At 42.1% G+C, this 15,998-nt stretch overlaps 1 protein-coding gene across 1 annotated transcript in view; it reads left to right on the forward strand.

The window, feature by feature from the left end:
• Positions 1-2,234: 2,234 nt before the first annotated feature.
• sty (sprouty signaling antagonist) overlaps positions 2,235-15,998 on the forward strand; it is a gene marked incomplete at its 5' end in the record, with an annotated part of 31,289 nt that continues 17,525 nt past the window's right edge. Inside the window, one exon of the mRNA XM_033338922.2 lies at positions 2,235-2,568. Within this exon, the coding sequence (XP_033194813.2) occupies positions 2,235-2,568 (334 nt within the window). The remainder of the gene's footprint in view (positions 2,569-15,998) is intronic.

The raw sequence follows: 15,998 nt of genomic DNA on the forward strand, positions 1-15,998 counted from the left end.
ATTCGCTTGTGTGTGCGCGCAGTTTGCCAGCCATCGCGGGGAAATCGAGCGGAGGCTTGCCATTCGAGAAAATCAGTGAACGCAAGCGAACCCTTTACGCTGGCTGATACTTAACCACGGACACACGCGTTACATTTATCACCATCAGTGGTGTACGTATCGAGAATTGCGTCGTGCTTATGTGATTCCTCAAAAAAAAATCTCGCTCAATCGATCTACACGATCAATTTTCTCGCATAGATCGCGGGAAATTACTGGATCTACGGAACGGTGGAGGTGTGCACGAAAGAAACAAAACTGTATCGATATCTGGCCGTGACATCGTTTCAATGCAGAGACCTGTTAAGCTGACTGCATCGAAAGCTGTATAATAGATCTCCTGACTAGAGAGATATAATAGGAGAAAATCAGTGACATTTGGATATTAGCGAAACGATCAAATTCCCGGCAACAGTGTCAGTTAGTTTACGGTAGAACGGGGCGACTCGATCGATCGTGACGCACCTGTCGGCATCGTCGTCGGGGTGCTGCTGGCAGTGGCAAAGGCAGAGAGTGTGGCAGTGTCTCGTGTGCCGGTAGGAGGAGACGGAAGAATAACGGAGGGCAGAATAAAGGGCAGGCATCCAGCTCGGTGAAGTTTACGCACGAGGACGTACGCGTGAGAGTGAGAGAGAGTGAGAGAGGGAAGAGGAAAAGCACATACGCTTTAAGGAGGAAAAAGCAACGCTCCGAAGAAGAGGAAAGAAGGATGCGCGAGAAGGAGAACGTCGGTGAGGAGGTCCTACTCGTTGCTTTTCCACGACGAGCAGCAGTACTGTTGTTCGAGGTGCGAGCCGCGTGACACGAATGCGAGAGTGCGAGAGAAAGGAGAGGCAGGAACGAGGGGGAGAGAGAGAGAGAGGAAGGAGATCTACCGAAGAGCGAAGGCATATCCGGCCGTGGCATGTGCGCGCGACAAGGACAGAGCGAAGTGGCTATTTCTGTGGAGCATAGGGGGCCGCCCGTATAAAATAAGCAGTGAATGAAGGAGCCTGTTTACTGGCAGACGGCCTACGCGAGATTCAGTCGTCGGCTCTCTTTCTCTCGCGCTCTCTCTCTCTCGGCCGCGCACGCTAATCGTCGTTCTCTCGTGCCTTCTCTCTCCCTGATTTTCGCTCTCGCTCGACCAGCAGCCGTCCCGTAGCGGAAAGAGAAAGGGAAAAAGAAAGAAAGAGAGACGGAGAAGAGCGCGCATCGTTGCCACGAGAGAGAGCCCGTATGTGTTCCCAGTGCGCGAGAAGAGCCCGCAGTGTATTCACCGGTCTTGTCCTTCTGTCTCGCCTCGTCTCGACTCGTCTTGCCTCTCCCTCCTCTTACCTCACCACACCTCGTTCTACCTCTCCTCACCTCGCTTCACCTCATAGCACACCTTAGTACTCGTTCGACTCTCCGCCCTTTGCCTCACTTTGTCACGGTTTGGCTTCCTCTCCTCGTATTCTCCTCTGCTCTCTCCTCTCCACGTCGTCGTAACCTCGCCTCGCCTCGCCTCACCTCATCTCTCGTCTCGTCTCGCTTTGCCTCGTTTCGTCTCCTCTCGGCTTGCCTTACCTCGCATCATCTCGTCTCACTTCGTCTCGCCTTGCCACGACTCGACTCCACTCCACTCGGTTCTCTCATCTCCTCTTCCCGTGCTTGTGTTTTTCTCGACAGAGCTCTTACGCCGGAGCCACTGTGCCGTGTTCACCGCTTTCGTTCCTAACCACGGAAATCTACCGATAATCCGTAGTCTCTACGCGAGTTTCTTGTTCGCCTGTTACGTTTCACTGCACTATGCCATTACACCTATAGTATCCGTACTCTGGAGCATGTGTTTACGTGTTGTGACGTGACCAGTGCGAAAGAAGAGAAGTGAGGAGATAGAATATAAGGAGGAAGAGGCAGATAAGAAGAGAAAACGCGACAATATCTTTTTTTCGAAACCTCACGGTGCGCGCAGTCACTGTTGCTCCATCTTTCTTTCTCGTTCTTGTTTCCCCATTCGCTTTCCGAACGCAGACCGCGTGTTGTGTGCTCGCGGATTTCAAAGAAAAAAAAAAAAAAAAGAAAAGGAAGATAGTGAAAAAGAGATTGCGGCGATAAAGGGAGTCGTCGGCTCGCGCCTCTAATGAGTTCGTGCTCGAACACGTGCCACGGAGACTACAGCGAAGGATAAAGCTAAAACGACGATTTCGCGGTTCGGTGAAGGATACAGGTGAAACGGAAGTGCCGAAAGTGTGGATACCTTGGACTACGAGCCGCCCCCGGTGCTGCCACCGCGGCGCCCGCCCTGGCCGTTTAACAGCCTGAGCAGCACCGCCTCAAGGTACATCGGGCAGCACACCACCACAATCGCCGCCACCACGTCCCCGTTGACACCGACGGCGGCTACGACGACTATCACGTCGACGACGCCACTGACGACGACGCTTGTACCGGCGCCGTCCGCCTCCCAAGGCTCAACGACCTCCTCGTCTGCGCGAGTGTCGCCGCAGCCGCCACCCTTGACGCCGCCCCAGTATCCTGCGCCTCCACGGCCCCCTAGTCGAAACGGTGAGTTTGAACTTTCAATATTTATCCAACATGAATTTACTTTCTACCGTCATTCGATCGTTATTTTTATTACGGGAATTTTAATCAACCTATTAATCGGAGAAAACGAATCAAGTCGTCACGCTCTCGAGTCGATTCTCTTGGATATACTTTCTTCGTCCCTGTTCCTCTATGATTTTAGGTGCCATTTCATTTCGATGTAGTTCCGGTAAATCTGGTTAAGGGATGAATCAGTTATTCTAGCGCCCCTTTTCTAACGTTGAAAAATATCTCAAGCTCTCGAGTAAAATATGAAAATGTGCGATTACTTGTTTCAATCCTATGTTAAACACTTCCTGATAATACTAAAAATCCGTTTTATTTGCTAAAATAAAAGCAAGATTGAGATAGAAATATTCGAGGATCGTAGTAGGGTTAACATGCTTAACCCAACCTTTTTCCTTCCTGAACGAATCGTTAATCGAAAGGAATCGATCCTAAAGAAACTCTGTAGGCTGTAGGTTGCTCGTTTCTTTCTCATTGGGGATTCACTCTTGGAACCTAATATAAGGGAGACCTAGTCAAACGAGTCTACCAAAACTTTTATGGTTTCTATGTAATATGCGGTATACTGTACACCTTTTAGGGTTATTCCACGTTTGTTTAGAAAATATAACATTCATAGCTCCGATATATAGCTTGCTGGGTTGCTAGCGAGGTCGCACGATTTCTTCGTAGCAATTTCATCGACGATCGGAGCGAGCGAGCGTGACTCGCCGCGGATTGAGTCACATTACGCTTTCATAGAAGCCAGCCAGAAGGTACGGGCCGAGTAGTGAATGAAATTTACTGGTGTAGAAAGTTTGCGAGAAAGTAGCCGCCACCTTTCCGTTCGTAACGCCCGACACATTTTACGTAGCCGTGTTTCCTCCTCGAGCATTCGGCTTCGTGTGCTCGTTGCTTTCCTCCCGTCGATGGGAATGCTGACCTCGTAGGCGGGTCGCGTATGCTTTCATGGAAAGTATTCGTTTATTCTATCTATGAATGCACTGGGTGTAAATGGTATTCGATGGATTTTCCAGTCGTATTTTCTGGTGGCTCAGTATCTTTCTCGGATAAATTTGTATAACGAAATGTCGAAAGGGAGGACAGACGTATCGAGTGACACGTGTAAAATGCTAAAATAAAAATCTGACTCCAAGTAAACATCGGCCTTTATCTCGCGTTATCTATACTGAAGTTGATTCGCATTCGTTAACCTATGTTAACTGAATACCCTTTATCTTCTTTCCTGATTATTATACACCTCTATGAGCTACGATTTCATATTTTTATTTTATATTCTGCGAATGAATTTAAAAAGCGAATTTATTTGGTTCATATATATGCGTGTATGATTTATCAAAGATAGCGCCGATTGAAAACTTGCAGACTGTAATTGAATTAGTCTTATTGCTAGTTTCCTCTCTCTTGGAACGGAATACGATCGGAGTACGAGCGCATGCGCAGTGCCGCGCATTCACACCAACACATAGCCGCGTCATTCGCTTCGAATGGCAATAGAAATGAATGCCACTCGGTTTGACGTACCTGGCGCGCATGCGCCCGCGTGTCTGCGTCAACGTTTCACGTAAGTTTCTCGCGTATAAATACGTATGCCGATTTATCGGGTGCTCAAAGAATCTCGCGTGGAATATTACTAAACACCTTCGGTGAGTCGCACTTCCGGTTGAATGATTAGTTTTCCAAGAAATTCGGAAACAGTAATAATCGCGAATAGTAACAATCATCGACGCGTACATTGAAGTCGTGAATCGCGCCCGAGATTAGGTTTGGTATCTGGAAAGGCTCGATCGAACGGCTTAGTCAGAACACTGGGATATAAGATCTGACACGTAACATTTGATATTCGATCGTAGATTAGATATCTCCGATATTCATCGAGTGGGTAGTGTCATTTCACTTGGAAGTGTGCAGCCGCGAGTAAAACCAACGTTAGATTTACGATTTCATGATTCGATCGAAAGTTTCTCCGTTGAAATCGAAACCTATTGATCGATTTGAGTTTGATGACGGAAAATCGATGAATAAGTGTCTGTCATCTGTGTAATTTTACTGTAAAGTTTTACTGGACTTGAAATATGTAGTATATAGAGATAAAGGTGTGTGCTAGAGACTTTCAGGCCAACTTGTAGAGGCAGTTTGCACGGCAACTTGCGAGGCAAGATATCGGCACGCTCACGCGCATCGTGACACAGATATACACGTAAACGAATACTCAGACACAGACATGCACACACATATAGTAGTGTCGGTCTGGCATGAATGAAACCGTGATTTCCACGCATGGCGCATAGGTAGCTGACTCGTCTGGCGCTATACTCGACTCATCGATGAGAAAGATTAATACGCTGTATCTGCGACAGAGATATAGAAACTAATTTCGTCTCGTTTTTCTTTCGTTCCGTTTTCATTCAATTGGTTACGAATCGATAAGATTTCTCATTCAGGAACTTTTGAATGACAACTAGTAGTTCGTACAGTGTCGTAATAATCTGTTTGTAAGTCTGTAGAGTTTCAAACTCGTCGGATATATTTAACTTTTTTTATCGGAAAATAAATTTACGACTATGTTCACACATACTATTTTTTGTATAGGTTTATGTTTAAAAAAAGGCATCGATCAGGCGTATTCGCCTTTCGATGTCGCCTCTAAATTATTGCCTTGCATCTCTGTGATTAATCGTAACTGGTAAACGAATGTACGAGTAGATCGGTGAAAAATGTATTTTTTTGGCGTTTAGCCATCGTTTCCAACGTTCTCCACGAAGGGCTCTCTTATTATTCCGCTCGCGTTTGTCATTCCCTCGAAAGGGACAAGACGAAGTCGATGACGCAAAACGCGACGCAGAACGTGATTTTCCGATATTCTCGAACCACTGCGTCGCTTGCTGAATAATTCGAAGTACGTTCAAGATACGCGACAAAGATATTCATTATATCTCGAAAATGTTCCCCGTCCTCGGAAAACATTGAAGCTGAAGCTTTATCTTTAGGAACTATGTTAGACCAAACAACGATTTATCACAATAAAAATGAAGCAACAAAAAAGGAAGAGATATCAAACAAATTCTTGGAATTTCCTTTAATTAGCCGTGATGTTAAAACACAGAATTCGATAACGTAAATTGATTAAGAAAAAGCTTATAAATGAGATATTGCATTAATATAACGTTAAACCTTAATGGATTAAGATACCATTAGATCCCAGGAAATTGATACTAAACGATAATTTAATCGAATGTTGGTAGAAAATCGAGTCAATTTCGTGATGAAGCCGATGGAAACGCAAGTTCTCTGATTCTTGATACGTTAGTTAACGATGTATCAATATGTACTATGTATATGACATGGTTACGTATACGCCAGAGATTTGGTTTGACATTCGTATTTCAGTGTTTGTAACACACACTACGTTCACGTTTAATCACATCCTATAGTAACTTTGAACCCAGAACGTACGATTGGTGGAAGGCGCGTTTCGAGCTACCGTTTCTTATGTAATGTGGCGCAACTTCGCAATAAATGCGGTGTGGTAACACTTTGCAAATGCACTTGATGATCTTCGCGCAAAGACGCCACGTCCTTGAGTGACATGTGTCCGGAATAATGAATCGAAGGAATATGAACAAAGTCATAAAAGGAGTGGTTGGTGTTGCACGTCCTCGCGCGTTTGCACGTGCGTCTTTAAACTCATCAACGAGTCATTTAAATTATGCACAGATCGTATCCTTCGTCTTTCGACGTCGGATATAACGTCTTCGTATATCGATCGAAGACAGTACGATGTAGGAGTTTCGTGATCGATGAGAAATTAATTCGACATTGAGATCCTATAGACAACTTCTGGTTTTACATAAGAACAAGAAAAAGTATTTTAAAAACGAGACTCTATCTATACATACATTCAGGAAAAAAAAGATCCGTCGATATGTTTTGCACCAGACACGGGTGAGGGAGGGAGGCATTGTGAAAGTTTCCATTCCAAAGCCACCGTTCCGCGTAACGTTGACGATGTTGCTTGCATTCCACGCGTTTCGACGTCGTTCGTGACGAATCGGCACGTCAACTTCCAAGCGAACTACGCCTGCAAAATTTCCGCAAATGCATTTCCATATAATAGGCACATGATATTTCCATATAGTACCATAACAAATCAAAATCGATTCTAAACGAAGCGTTTATTTCATTAGGCTTTGTTCCAATGTATATACGTGTTGGTATCCCGTTGAGCAATATTCATAATATGTTGACGGTCGAGTCAACGTTTTCGATGCAGAGACGCCAAGCCTGTCGGCCTATCCTACTCTTGCAATAGTCTACAATCTAGAGTCATACTCGAATCTTTAACAAAGGGTATGATTCAAACGTTCGAGCCTGATTCAATTCTCCTCTCGATTAATGCTGTCTATACTTGCGTGTATTCTAAATGACATGCTAGCCGAGACAAAAGAGAGGCTTGTTTAGAGATTTTCCAAGAAAATTCTTACAAATCATTTTACAATGTAGAAGCATACGTTTCTAAAATATCTGGCGAGGTGAAAATTTCCTTGTATGTACTTCGATTTCGCGAAAGCGCGCATTTCTTCGATCGAAACGCTGAACGCTTGGGTCACGTCCTTTGCTGAAGTAAGATTCTCTCCTCTCTTCGTAATACAAGAACACCGCCGCTATCTTCATGTTTGCCAACCCCGTTATCTCTCGTTCCTCCGTCTTTGATCTCCTTTCCCGCTCTCTCGCATCTTTTTCGTTTCCTCCTCCTCGCACTTTCTCTCTCTTTCTCTCTCTCTCTCTCCCTCCCTCCCTCTCTCTCATTGCTACTCTACCCTCCCTGTTCGTCACCGTTTCATCAACTCGCTCCTGCTCGCCTGCTTTTGCACAAGCACTGAACGCAATCTACGATCATCGTTATGTGCTGTCGCGTCATATCCGGTCTAGCTGATCGCTCGCCTTCTCCCCGTTCGTTGTTCTTATTGCTCCTCTTTTCGGCCTTCTCGATGGGTCGTTGGTTCTTCGGACCGATCTACATGTCTGCTTCTTCCGACGAGCATTCGATTCTTTCTCTTTTTTAACACCATAACTACAAAATTTTTTAATTTAATAATTTAGTTAGACTCCTCCCTGAATATGTTATGCATAGTTAATTAAAATCAAAGTAGAGTATATAAAGTATGTAAGTATGCATAACCGCGTTCCTATCTTAATAAGAGAAAATATTGATATCGTTAAGAACACTTGCAGGTTTTTGGTAATCGCAAAAATAAAAGATCTGATACCGGTGCTGTCGATTGATTTGGCAGTTCTAGTACTTGGGTGATTTATGAAACTCGTTGCATTGCAGAGTACTCTGAATGAATCTTCGAAATATGTGTTTAGTTGAATGAAGTTGCTATGAAATTGTTATCTCAGCTGATTCAGTATGCTTCGGTACGCTTGGACTCGACGTTTCTGAAATTACCAAAACAACGACCGATTGTGGTAGATTAAAAAGCGCACTAGGGTGCAATTTCATGCATAATTTCCTTTGATAATAGCTTTGTAAATAGTAACAATTGATCTCGTTATATTAACCACCTTCGTATGATTCTTATTGTAGCAAATAATGCCCAATTGTATAAATAATGGCTTATTGTAGTAAAATAATGCCTAAACTGATATTCAGAACAACGTTCCCAACGCATTCGCTGTGGATGAAGTTGAAAGTCTCCTGCTTTCTCCGTCGGTGTATCGAAAATTATAGTAGCCGCAGTGGATTCAAGGGGGAGGACTGATGTAGTTTATTGCCACGAAGGTATCGTGTGTCGCGATCAGCTCACGGAGATTGACCGGAAGTCGCAGGGACGAAGATACGAGGCAGGCTGCTTAATTGGCGACTAGAGTATTCGATTCGATTCAGGGTTCAACGAATTGGCCTCTCGGCGAATTAATTTATTGTCACTGCCACGGGGCCAACGTTATGATACACGGATGCATGGACTTTTATTGCGACCACGAATTATACGCGCATAAACCGACCGTAAATGATCGGTTACGTAATACCGCCATAAAATAACATTTACAGCTCGTCAATTTCTACCTACGTTACCGATTTCTACTTCGTTCGAATATTATTCGCATTCCCTGCGTGTATCGTATAAATATGCGTGTATGCGTAAGCTTGTTAAGTTAGGGCGTGATTGCCACGCTGCATTACGATCCTTCCCTGGTATAGGTGTTTAAAATTCATTAAGTAAATCCATCGAGTAAATATAAAGTTTGCGGATAATGTAATAGGAGCCTGTATCGTGGTAACCATGCTACTACCCCTTCAATTTTCAGCAATTAGACTACATTCATTTATTCATTTTTATGGTTTATTAATTACTAACTGACGATCGAAATCTCTGTTTAGATATTCTATTTGCATTTAATTGCATTTAATTCGTGGAATTGGAAAGATGCAAGTGTGTACAAAATACAGATGCTACGTAGGAGTATGTAAAATATCCGAAGCAAATATTTAAATTCCATTATTATGATTGAAACAGATCTTTATTTAGATTTCATTCTCGTTATTAAATATTTTATCTAAAAATCATTATAGTTATTTTATTTTGTTATATTACGTACATTCGGTACGTTTTCTTATTCTTAGATTTCTATTCGATTGCCATAAATATATAAACGAGTTTTTTACGATACGTGTTTCATTATTGTTCGATCAGATCGACGATAATCCTCGTATTCGTACCTCGGACTTGAAACATTTGGGAAGAAGTCCGAGTTTCGAAAGAGTCTTTCCGTGGTCTGCACTCCTCTCCATCGGTCTGATCCAAATGGTCGCGTCCCTCTATCGTGTAGAACGGCGTGCCCTTATCTCGAAGACGCTCTTACGAATTAGCACGATACATGCGGCAGATCATTATGACAGCCGTGTACAAGCCGGAGTCGAGATGCGCTGTCGAGTTAGAGTTAAGAAGCAAGCATTTCAATTTACCCGTATTTCTTCTCTTTTCTCTTCATTTTCGAACTTACACGTAAATTAAACGTTAAGACAAGGAAAATGAAAAAATCTTCCTATATCAATCTTTTGATACTACTTTGTATGTTCTTTCTTTGCAACTATGTTCAATTAGATAAACACGAGAATTATCGTATTTCCGTAAGCTTCATTTCAATTATTACTCTATTCGATACGACTTGATGTCGAGTGATTTGTCTAATGATGAGAAGGATAGGAAGGATAAATAGGTAAATAGATCGTTCGAAAAATTCATAGCACTGCTGACAATTTAATGTAATCTTCTGTTACATGCTTGACGAGATTTCAGTTCAATAAAATGATCACAGAAAACTTTGTATCATCTTTGTTCTTCTTCATACGGTTTAACACACGTAATCAGTATTTCTTAACAGATTGTATAATATAACTTCACTTGAAAGGTAACAGACACGGGAAACTTGAAATATTTCAACGAATATTAAAGAACGTCGGATACATCTTAAAAGAAGTAGTTTCAAACTATTTGAAATGATCGTGAGGTAACTTGACTGCTTTGTACGAAATTCTACTTCAACGGAGTAACAAGTGTTCATCTCGAATGCCTATAAAATTCTAACGCAGCAGATGCATGGCCGGTTTCTAAAACTGGACATCGCAAAATATTTAGGGCAATCTATTTCACTTTACGAACTATTATTAGTTGCTTGAAAATTCACCCTCCCGAAATAAATGGCCATCCTTTCTCTCTCTCTCTCTCTCTCTTTCCCTCTCCGTCTCCCTCTCTCTTTTCATCCGCGTCTCTCCCTTTCACCGTTTTATGTGGCTAGGTCTCGCTCCTACGCCCGACTGTTCTTTGACTTTTCTCTTCGGCCGTCCTTGAAAGGAAGGGAACGTTGACCCTCACGAGAACGTCCATCTGTCCGTCCACCGATCCGTTCGTACGTACGTTCGTCCGAACGTAGTTTCATTCAGAATGCGATGCCAACAAGATCGACGTTGATATATACTGGATGAGGAATGATGTTGCAGAACAGGGAACAACACTAACATTGTTGAACCACCGCCTTTGCTTTTTTTTCCTCTGATCCTTCTCGTACCGTACACCGTTCCCTAGGTAACTTCGTCGACTACGCGGACATCACCGTGACACGAATAATCTCCACACCGGTCGAGAAAACATTCGATTCGATATTAATCTGCTATCGATAATCCAGTCACAGTAAGCCAGCGCTAGCTGTCATCCTAGATACATGGGTCCACGTAATCGAAACGATCGTGAACCTTGTTCGATTCTTCTGCTACCTTGTTTCTATATTTTCTTTGGCTCGTTCGGAATAGCAATTTGCTATTTGCGTTGTGGAAATCGTATGGAATCTCGCTAGAGTATTTGATAGTACAGTTCGTTGGAAGTAACGCAGCATAGATATTCTATTTCTGAATATCATTTATCGAAATTTCGCTAATCAAGTTACAAGTTATCAGCTTGATAAGTACTTCAGCGTAATATATAGTAACGAAGAAGATTAAATTTTAGAAATTATAAACTATCTATAGAATTTTAAGTAAGGAATCTGCAAGCTGAAGCTTGCAATTTGTAAGTTTAATTATATTATTAACTGATGAATTACATCCTGTTCGCGAATGTTTGTAGTAAACTCAAAGCTGCGAAGATGCACACAATTCGTATATCTAACATAATCTATAAAATTCACAAAGCGCAGCGCTATTTCTAATGCCTAATAATTAAAACGATATTGTACCCAAGTTCTTAGTTATATTTATAAAAATATGATTTTGCTCAAATAGCTGAAGTTCATCGATGAGACACGGTAGTTTCACGCAATTCAAAGTTTCCATCGTTTGGATATGAAAGATTTCGAGGACTCGAGCAACGAGATTCATCGAAGGAAGAGCGATTTTACTTACGATTTTGCGTAACAAACGCTTCGGTATTTGACAGAAACGATAACAAGATCCGCGATGCAGCCGAGCGCTGGCTCCCTTAACGAGAGGAATTCCTGCCGGTTGGATAAATATCGAGAGACGCATGTAGGCCGCGGCAATATGTTTACATACGTAAAACAGAGGTTTCCGGCGGAGTCAGGAGTCCGCACGTATACACAATGCTTGCGTCGAAAATAGTTTTTCAACATACACGAGAGTCGGTAGTTTCACGACATGTGGTGGAGTGTGGGTCGCCACTACGTGGGCTTGTATTTATATACGTATATACAATATATGTGTGAATACGTAAACTTACGTATGTACGTGACTGCGTATTTGATATCCGGATTTTTCTTTCACCCTGTTGGGTAATCAGCTAGTCGTTTTCATCGAAAAATATTTAGCGTCTTCCTGGAATTTTTCACACGCACAAACGTTCGTCATATTTCCTTTCCGTTATTAATGTCGTATTTCGTCCGACCAGCCGTTGATATTCATTGTTTGACTCTTCTTAAGGGGCGTTGTTAGGACGTTGTTAACCCTTTCAGGCTTGCACGCGATATTGCATTTAAACAAGTTATAAGCCAACTAATATTGGCTTGTTACTCTATAAAAACACTATGAAATGTATGTTCTTGTCATTAATAAATCGACAAAAAGAGAATTTATCTCTCAGTTTAAAAAACGTTCGATTCTGAAAGGGTCGAGACTGACTTCTTAATGAAAACTTATCTAAAAGTTCTCTTTGAAGATCACCGAAATTTTCAAACATTGTAACCGATCTTACCGATCTTTGCGGCAAGAAGAGTCTTCCATCTAGAATAAAAAATCTCATAATTATCAATCAGATCATAGTTTTCTGATGACAATATTTGCTATCAAACCACTTATCAAACAATCGGAACGAGAGAAAATCGAAGGGAACATCGGCAAGCAGTTGGCGAACGAGCGAGGCGGTATAAAATGGTGGTCGAAGACGCGAGTCCGCAAACGGACGCACAACCAGAATTCCCAACTGTCGAGTGATTTCACGTAACGCGAATGTGGTAATACCGGCTATAAATTTCCATTCCGCGAGCCATGCAATTACGCTGGAATCGCTAACGAACTTTTCTCCGAGTTGACTTGGAGATGTAGATGCGCGCGTAACGTGGCGCGGGTAAGAGAATCGTGGCACGACGACGACGACGACGATGACGACGACAACGACGATGACGATGACGACGACAACGACGATGACGATGACGACGACAACGACGATGACGATGACGACGACGACGACAACGACGACGACAACGACGATGACGACGACGACAACGACGACGACGACGACAACGACGACAACGACAACGACGACGGCGATGGCGAGTGGGTGGTTGGGCGAAGATCCCGGCCATATGGTGTCCACATTCCATTTCTCGTGAGCCGACGATAGCTGTGTGTTTGCTCTCTTCTTCTGCCGACAGCCAGAGAACCTCCCGCTTCGCGAACATCTCTAATTCTACGCCTTCGATGGAAAAAGCATCTGTGCTTTCGTGTTAATCTCCTTTTCTCTTCATTTCCATCGATTCTTTAGAAACAATTCAATTACAGTGACTCACGAAAGTATTCCTACTTTTAGTAAACACCTTTTATGAATAGACATACTAGATTGTTTGGAAAATTTGATAAAGTTTGATTAGCGATAATTAAGAAAGATTTAGCTGGAGTTATATATTGTTCGATAGAAATTTAAGATCGAAACGCTATGAATATTTCGAATAACTCGATATTATGCATGGAATACAAAACGTGTCGGAATTTCGTTGGTACTGTAATGAGATAAGACTGTCATGGTTATATCGGTAAAGTTTGAAACTAGAAATTCGAAATTAGAAAATATTTCGTTAAGATATTTCGCAGATATGAAAAGTATCTAAACAATAAATTGCTATTTATGTTCATAAGTTTCAACACCCAGTGAAACCATCTCTATCGATCATTATATGTTTAAGATGAGTGTTTATGCAGTACACTAATTTTTTACTAAATACACGTTTGTAGTAAATATAGATTTAGTAAATTGCGCACATACCTTCAGATTGGTTTCAAATTTTCCCAACATGATCATGACAGTCTTGTCTCGTTACAGTATCAATGAAATTCCAACATGTTGCGTGTATAATGTACACACTGTACGCATGAAAGTTTATTATGGTAAGCGTCTACGATATTTCGATAAACTGCCGTATATTACCCTGTATCCTCGGTATTTAGCTGTTTAACGCTTCCATATTATAAAACCAATTTTCTCGTCGATCGACTTTTAATCAAATTTCTGATACCGCATGATCGATTGTATATGTATGTATTATCCGGTGATAATTCAAAGGAAACAACGTGAATAAACTTTACGACATACTCGATACCCAAATAATGATCCATTAACTTTGGCAATCGTAAACGACTATTCACATCGCTCGATGAATGATAAATTCCGGCCGGACATTAAATTCGTCGTATGTATATTACGCAGAGATATACTAATAATCTTAGCAGCTTTCTAATATACTTAATCGACGAGCCAAGAGGATCCTAAAATTAAAGGAAATACCGGAAGGTTATGCAAATGAGAATGAAAGAAACGATAATAATTTAACACTCGGTAGCGGGAAGCGCTTTGGCGAGTAGGTGATTGATTATCTTCCTCCAGCTATCGGATGTACTCGTAAGTTAATCACCGTCGTAAATCATGTAAGCTGGTGCTTTTTCTAAACACGATACCTTCCCTGAACGATTTTATTGCGCTTTAAATTTGAAACCGATGCCGGATAAAGGTAACAGACCGAGGCTGGTGTTGCAGGTATATATACCCTGTGCTTCGGAGGGAATAGGTAACGCAAGGTGGCAGAAAAGCAAAGGACGGAAAGAAGGGATCGTAGCGATCCATTGTCTTCCCTTCTCTTCTCTTTGCCTTCTAAGCTCCCTCTTCTCCTTCCTTCCCCTTCTCATCTTTTCTCTTCCTTTTCACATCGTTCGTTGGCTTTGTAAGAAAATGACTCGTTCCACAGGTTCCTCGAAATTTCTTTCTATAACACAGTGTCGCCGTAAACGATTCCTGGTTTATATACCTCTCGCAGAGGATAGGTCTTTGCACACAGAAACCTATTACGAATCGCGTTATAACGACCGCCGTTAATAAAAGTCAATTGTTTCATTCATTGGGATCCTGTTATTCTTTGCTCCGTCGATAATTCGCTTTCGAACTCGTTGGAAGCGTATAAAAGTGCATACAACTGTTGCTTGTTTCGAGTTGCTTTCTTATCCAGAAATTATTTATTGCGAGGATTTTGCTTTGCTAGGATCGGAAAATCGATTGGGACGATCACAGAGGTCGATAAGAATTGACGAAATCGAAAGACTCGTCTCGAAGTAAGATTTTTCTTATTGTCAATCTATTAGAGAATTATCTGAGCCGTTCGAAAGCCACACTGGTTCCGTCCATAAATGGAACAGTAGAGAAACTTAACGACGTTACGACTTTTTAAAATTTACCTTGGTATTTACTATTATCATTTATGTCATCTTCTTGATACAAACGAATTTTATGCGAGCGAGTCATTTGTTCTTTAGATAAATGAACTTGTAGATGTAAGTGATTTGTTTCTTAGGCGTACGAACTTACGGAAATAAATCACGCGAGAATTAAAAGTTCATCGTGCACAACGAAATTAAGAAACTGAGAAAAGATGAAGTTGACCAGGGCTTGTTACGAGGATTCTATGTTTTGAAAATTGGAAGGTCAACCAATAGAGAGAAAAAGAAAAAATCTATATCAACTAGAAAAATTTGTTTCAAAGTAAAATACGTATTCATAGTTGGAAAAGAAGCGTAACAATGCGAAGATCGTAGAAAGACATCATTCAAGTTTCTTTGAATTGGAAAAAGGAAAGTTTACAGAGTCTTTAGAGCAAAGTATCTCGCGTAGGTTTCAGGGGAAACCGGATACATCTGTCTCTGTAAACGGGGCTGGTTCCTCGTCGTCGAAACCTTCGTCAGAGTCCCGTCGTATTTTCAGGCTATTTCCTTTCGTAATCAATTTCGAAAGTGTTGTTCGACGCTCCCGTGGGCAAAGATCGGAGATAATCGAGTGGGAATGCCACCAGGGGGAATAAATAATCGGATACAGCGAGTTTGCCGGGCGACGCTTAAAAATATGCCAGCACTGAATCGCGGAGAGATGCTCTGGTGCATCTTGAATATACGAGTGTGTATGCACGCGGGCATGCATGCACGTTGCGTGGGTGCAGTCTGAAGGATATCCGGTGTCGCTCTCGCTCGTTCCTTTCTCTCTCTCTCTCACTCTCTCTCTCTCTTCCTCTCTTCCTATCTCTCCTTTTCTCACCTCTATCCCATTTCATCGTTTGCTCTTGTTCAAAATTTTGTTTCGCTTTTGTCGTTCGCTAATTATGTCGCTCTCAGTTGT

The sequence above is a fragment of the Bombus vancouverensis genome, chromosome 10, assembly GCF_051014615.1.
Source record: "Bombus vancouverensis nearcticus chromosome 10, iyBomVanc1_principal, whole genome shotgun sequence".
Taxonomy (NCBI): Eukaryota; Metazoa; Arthropoda; class Insecta; order Hymenoptera; family Apidae; genus Bombus; species Bombus vancouverensis.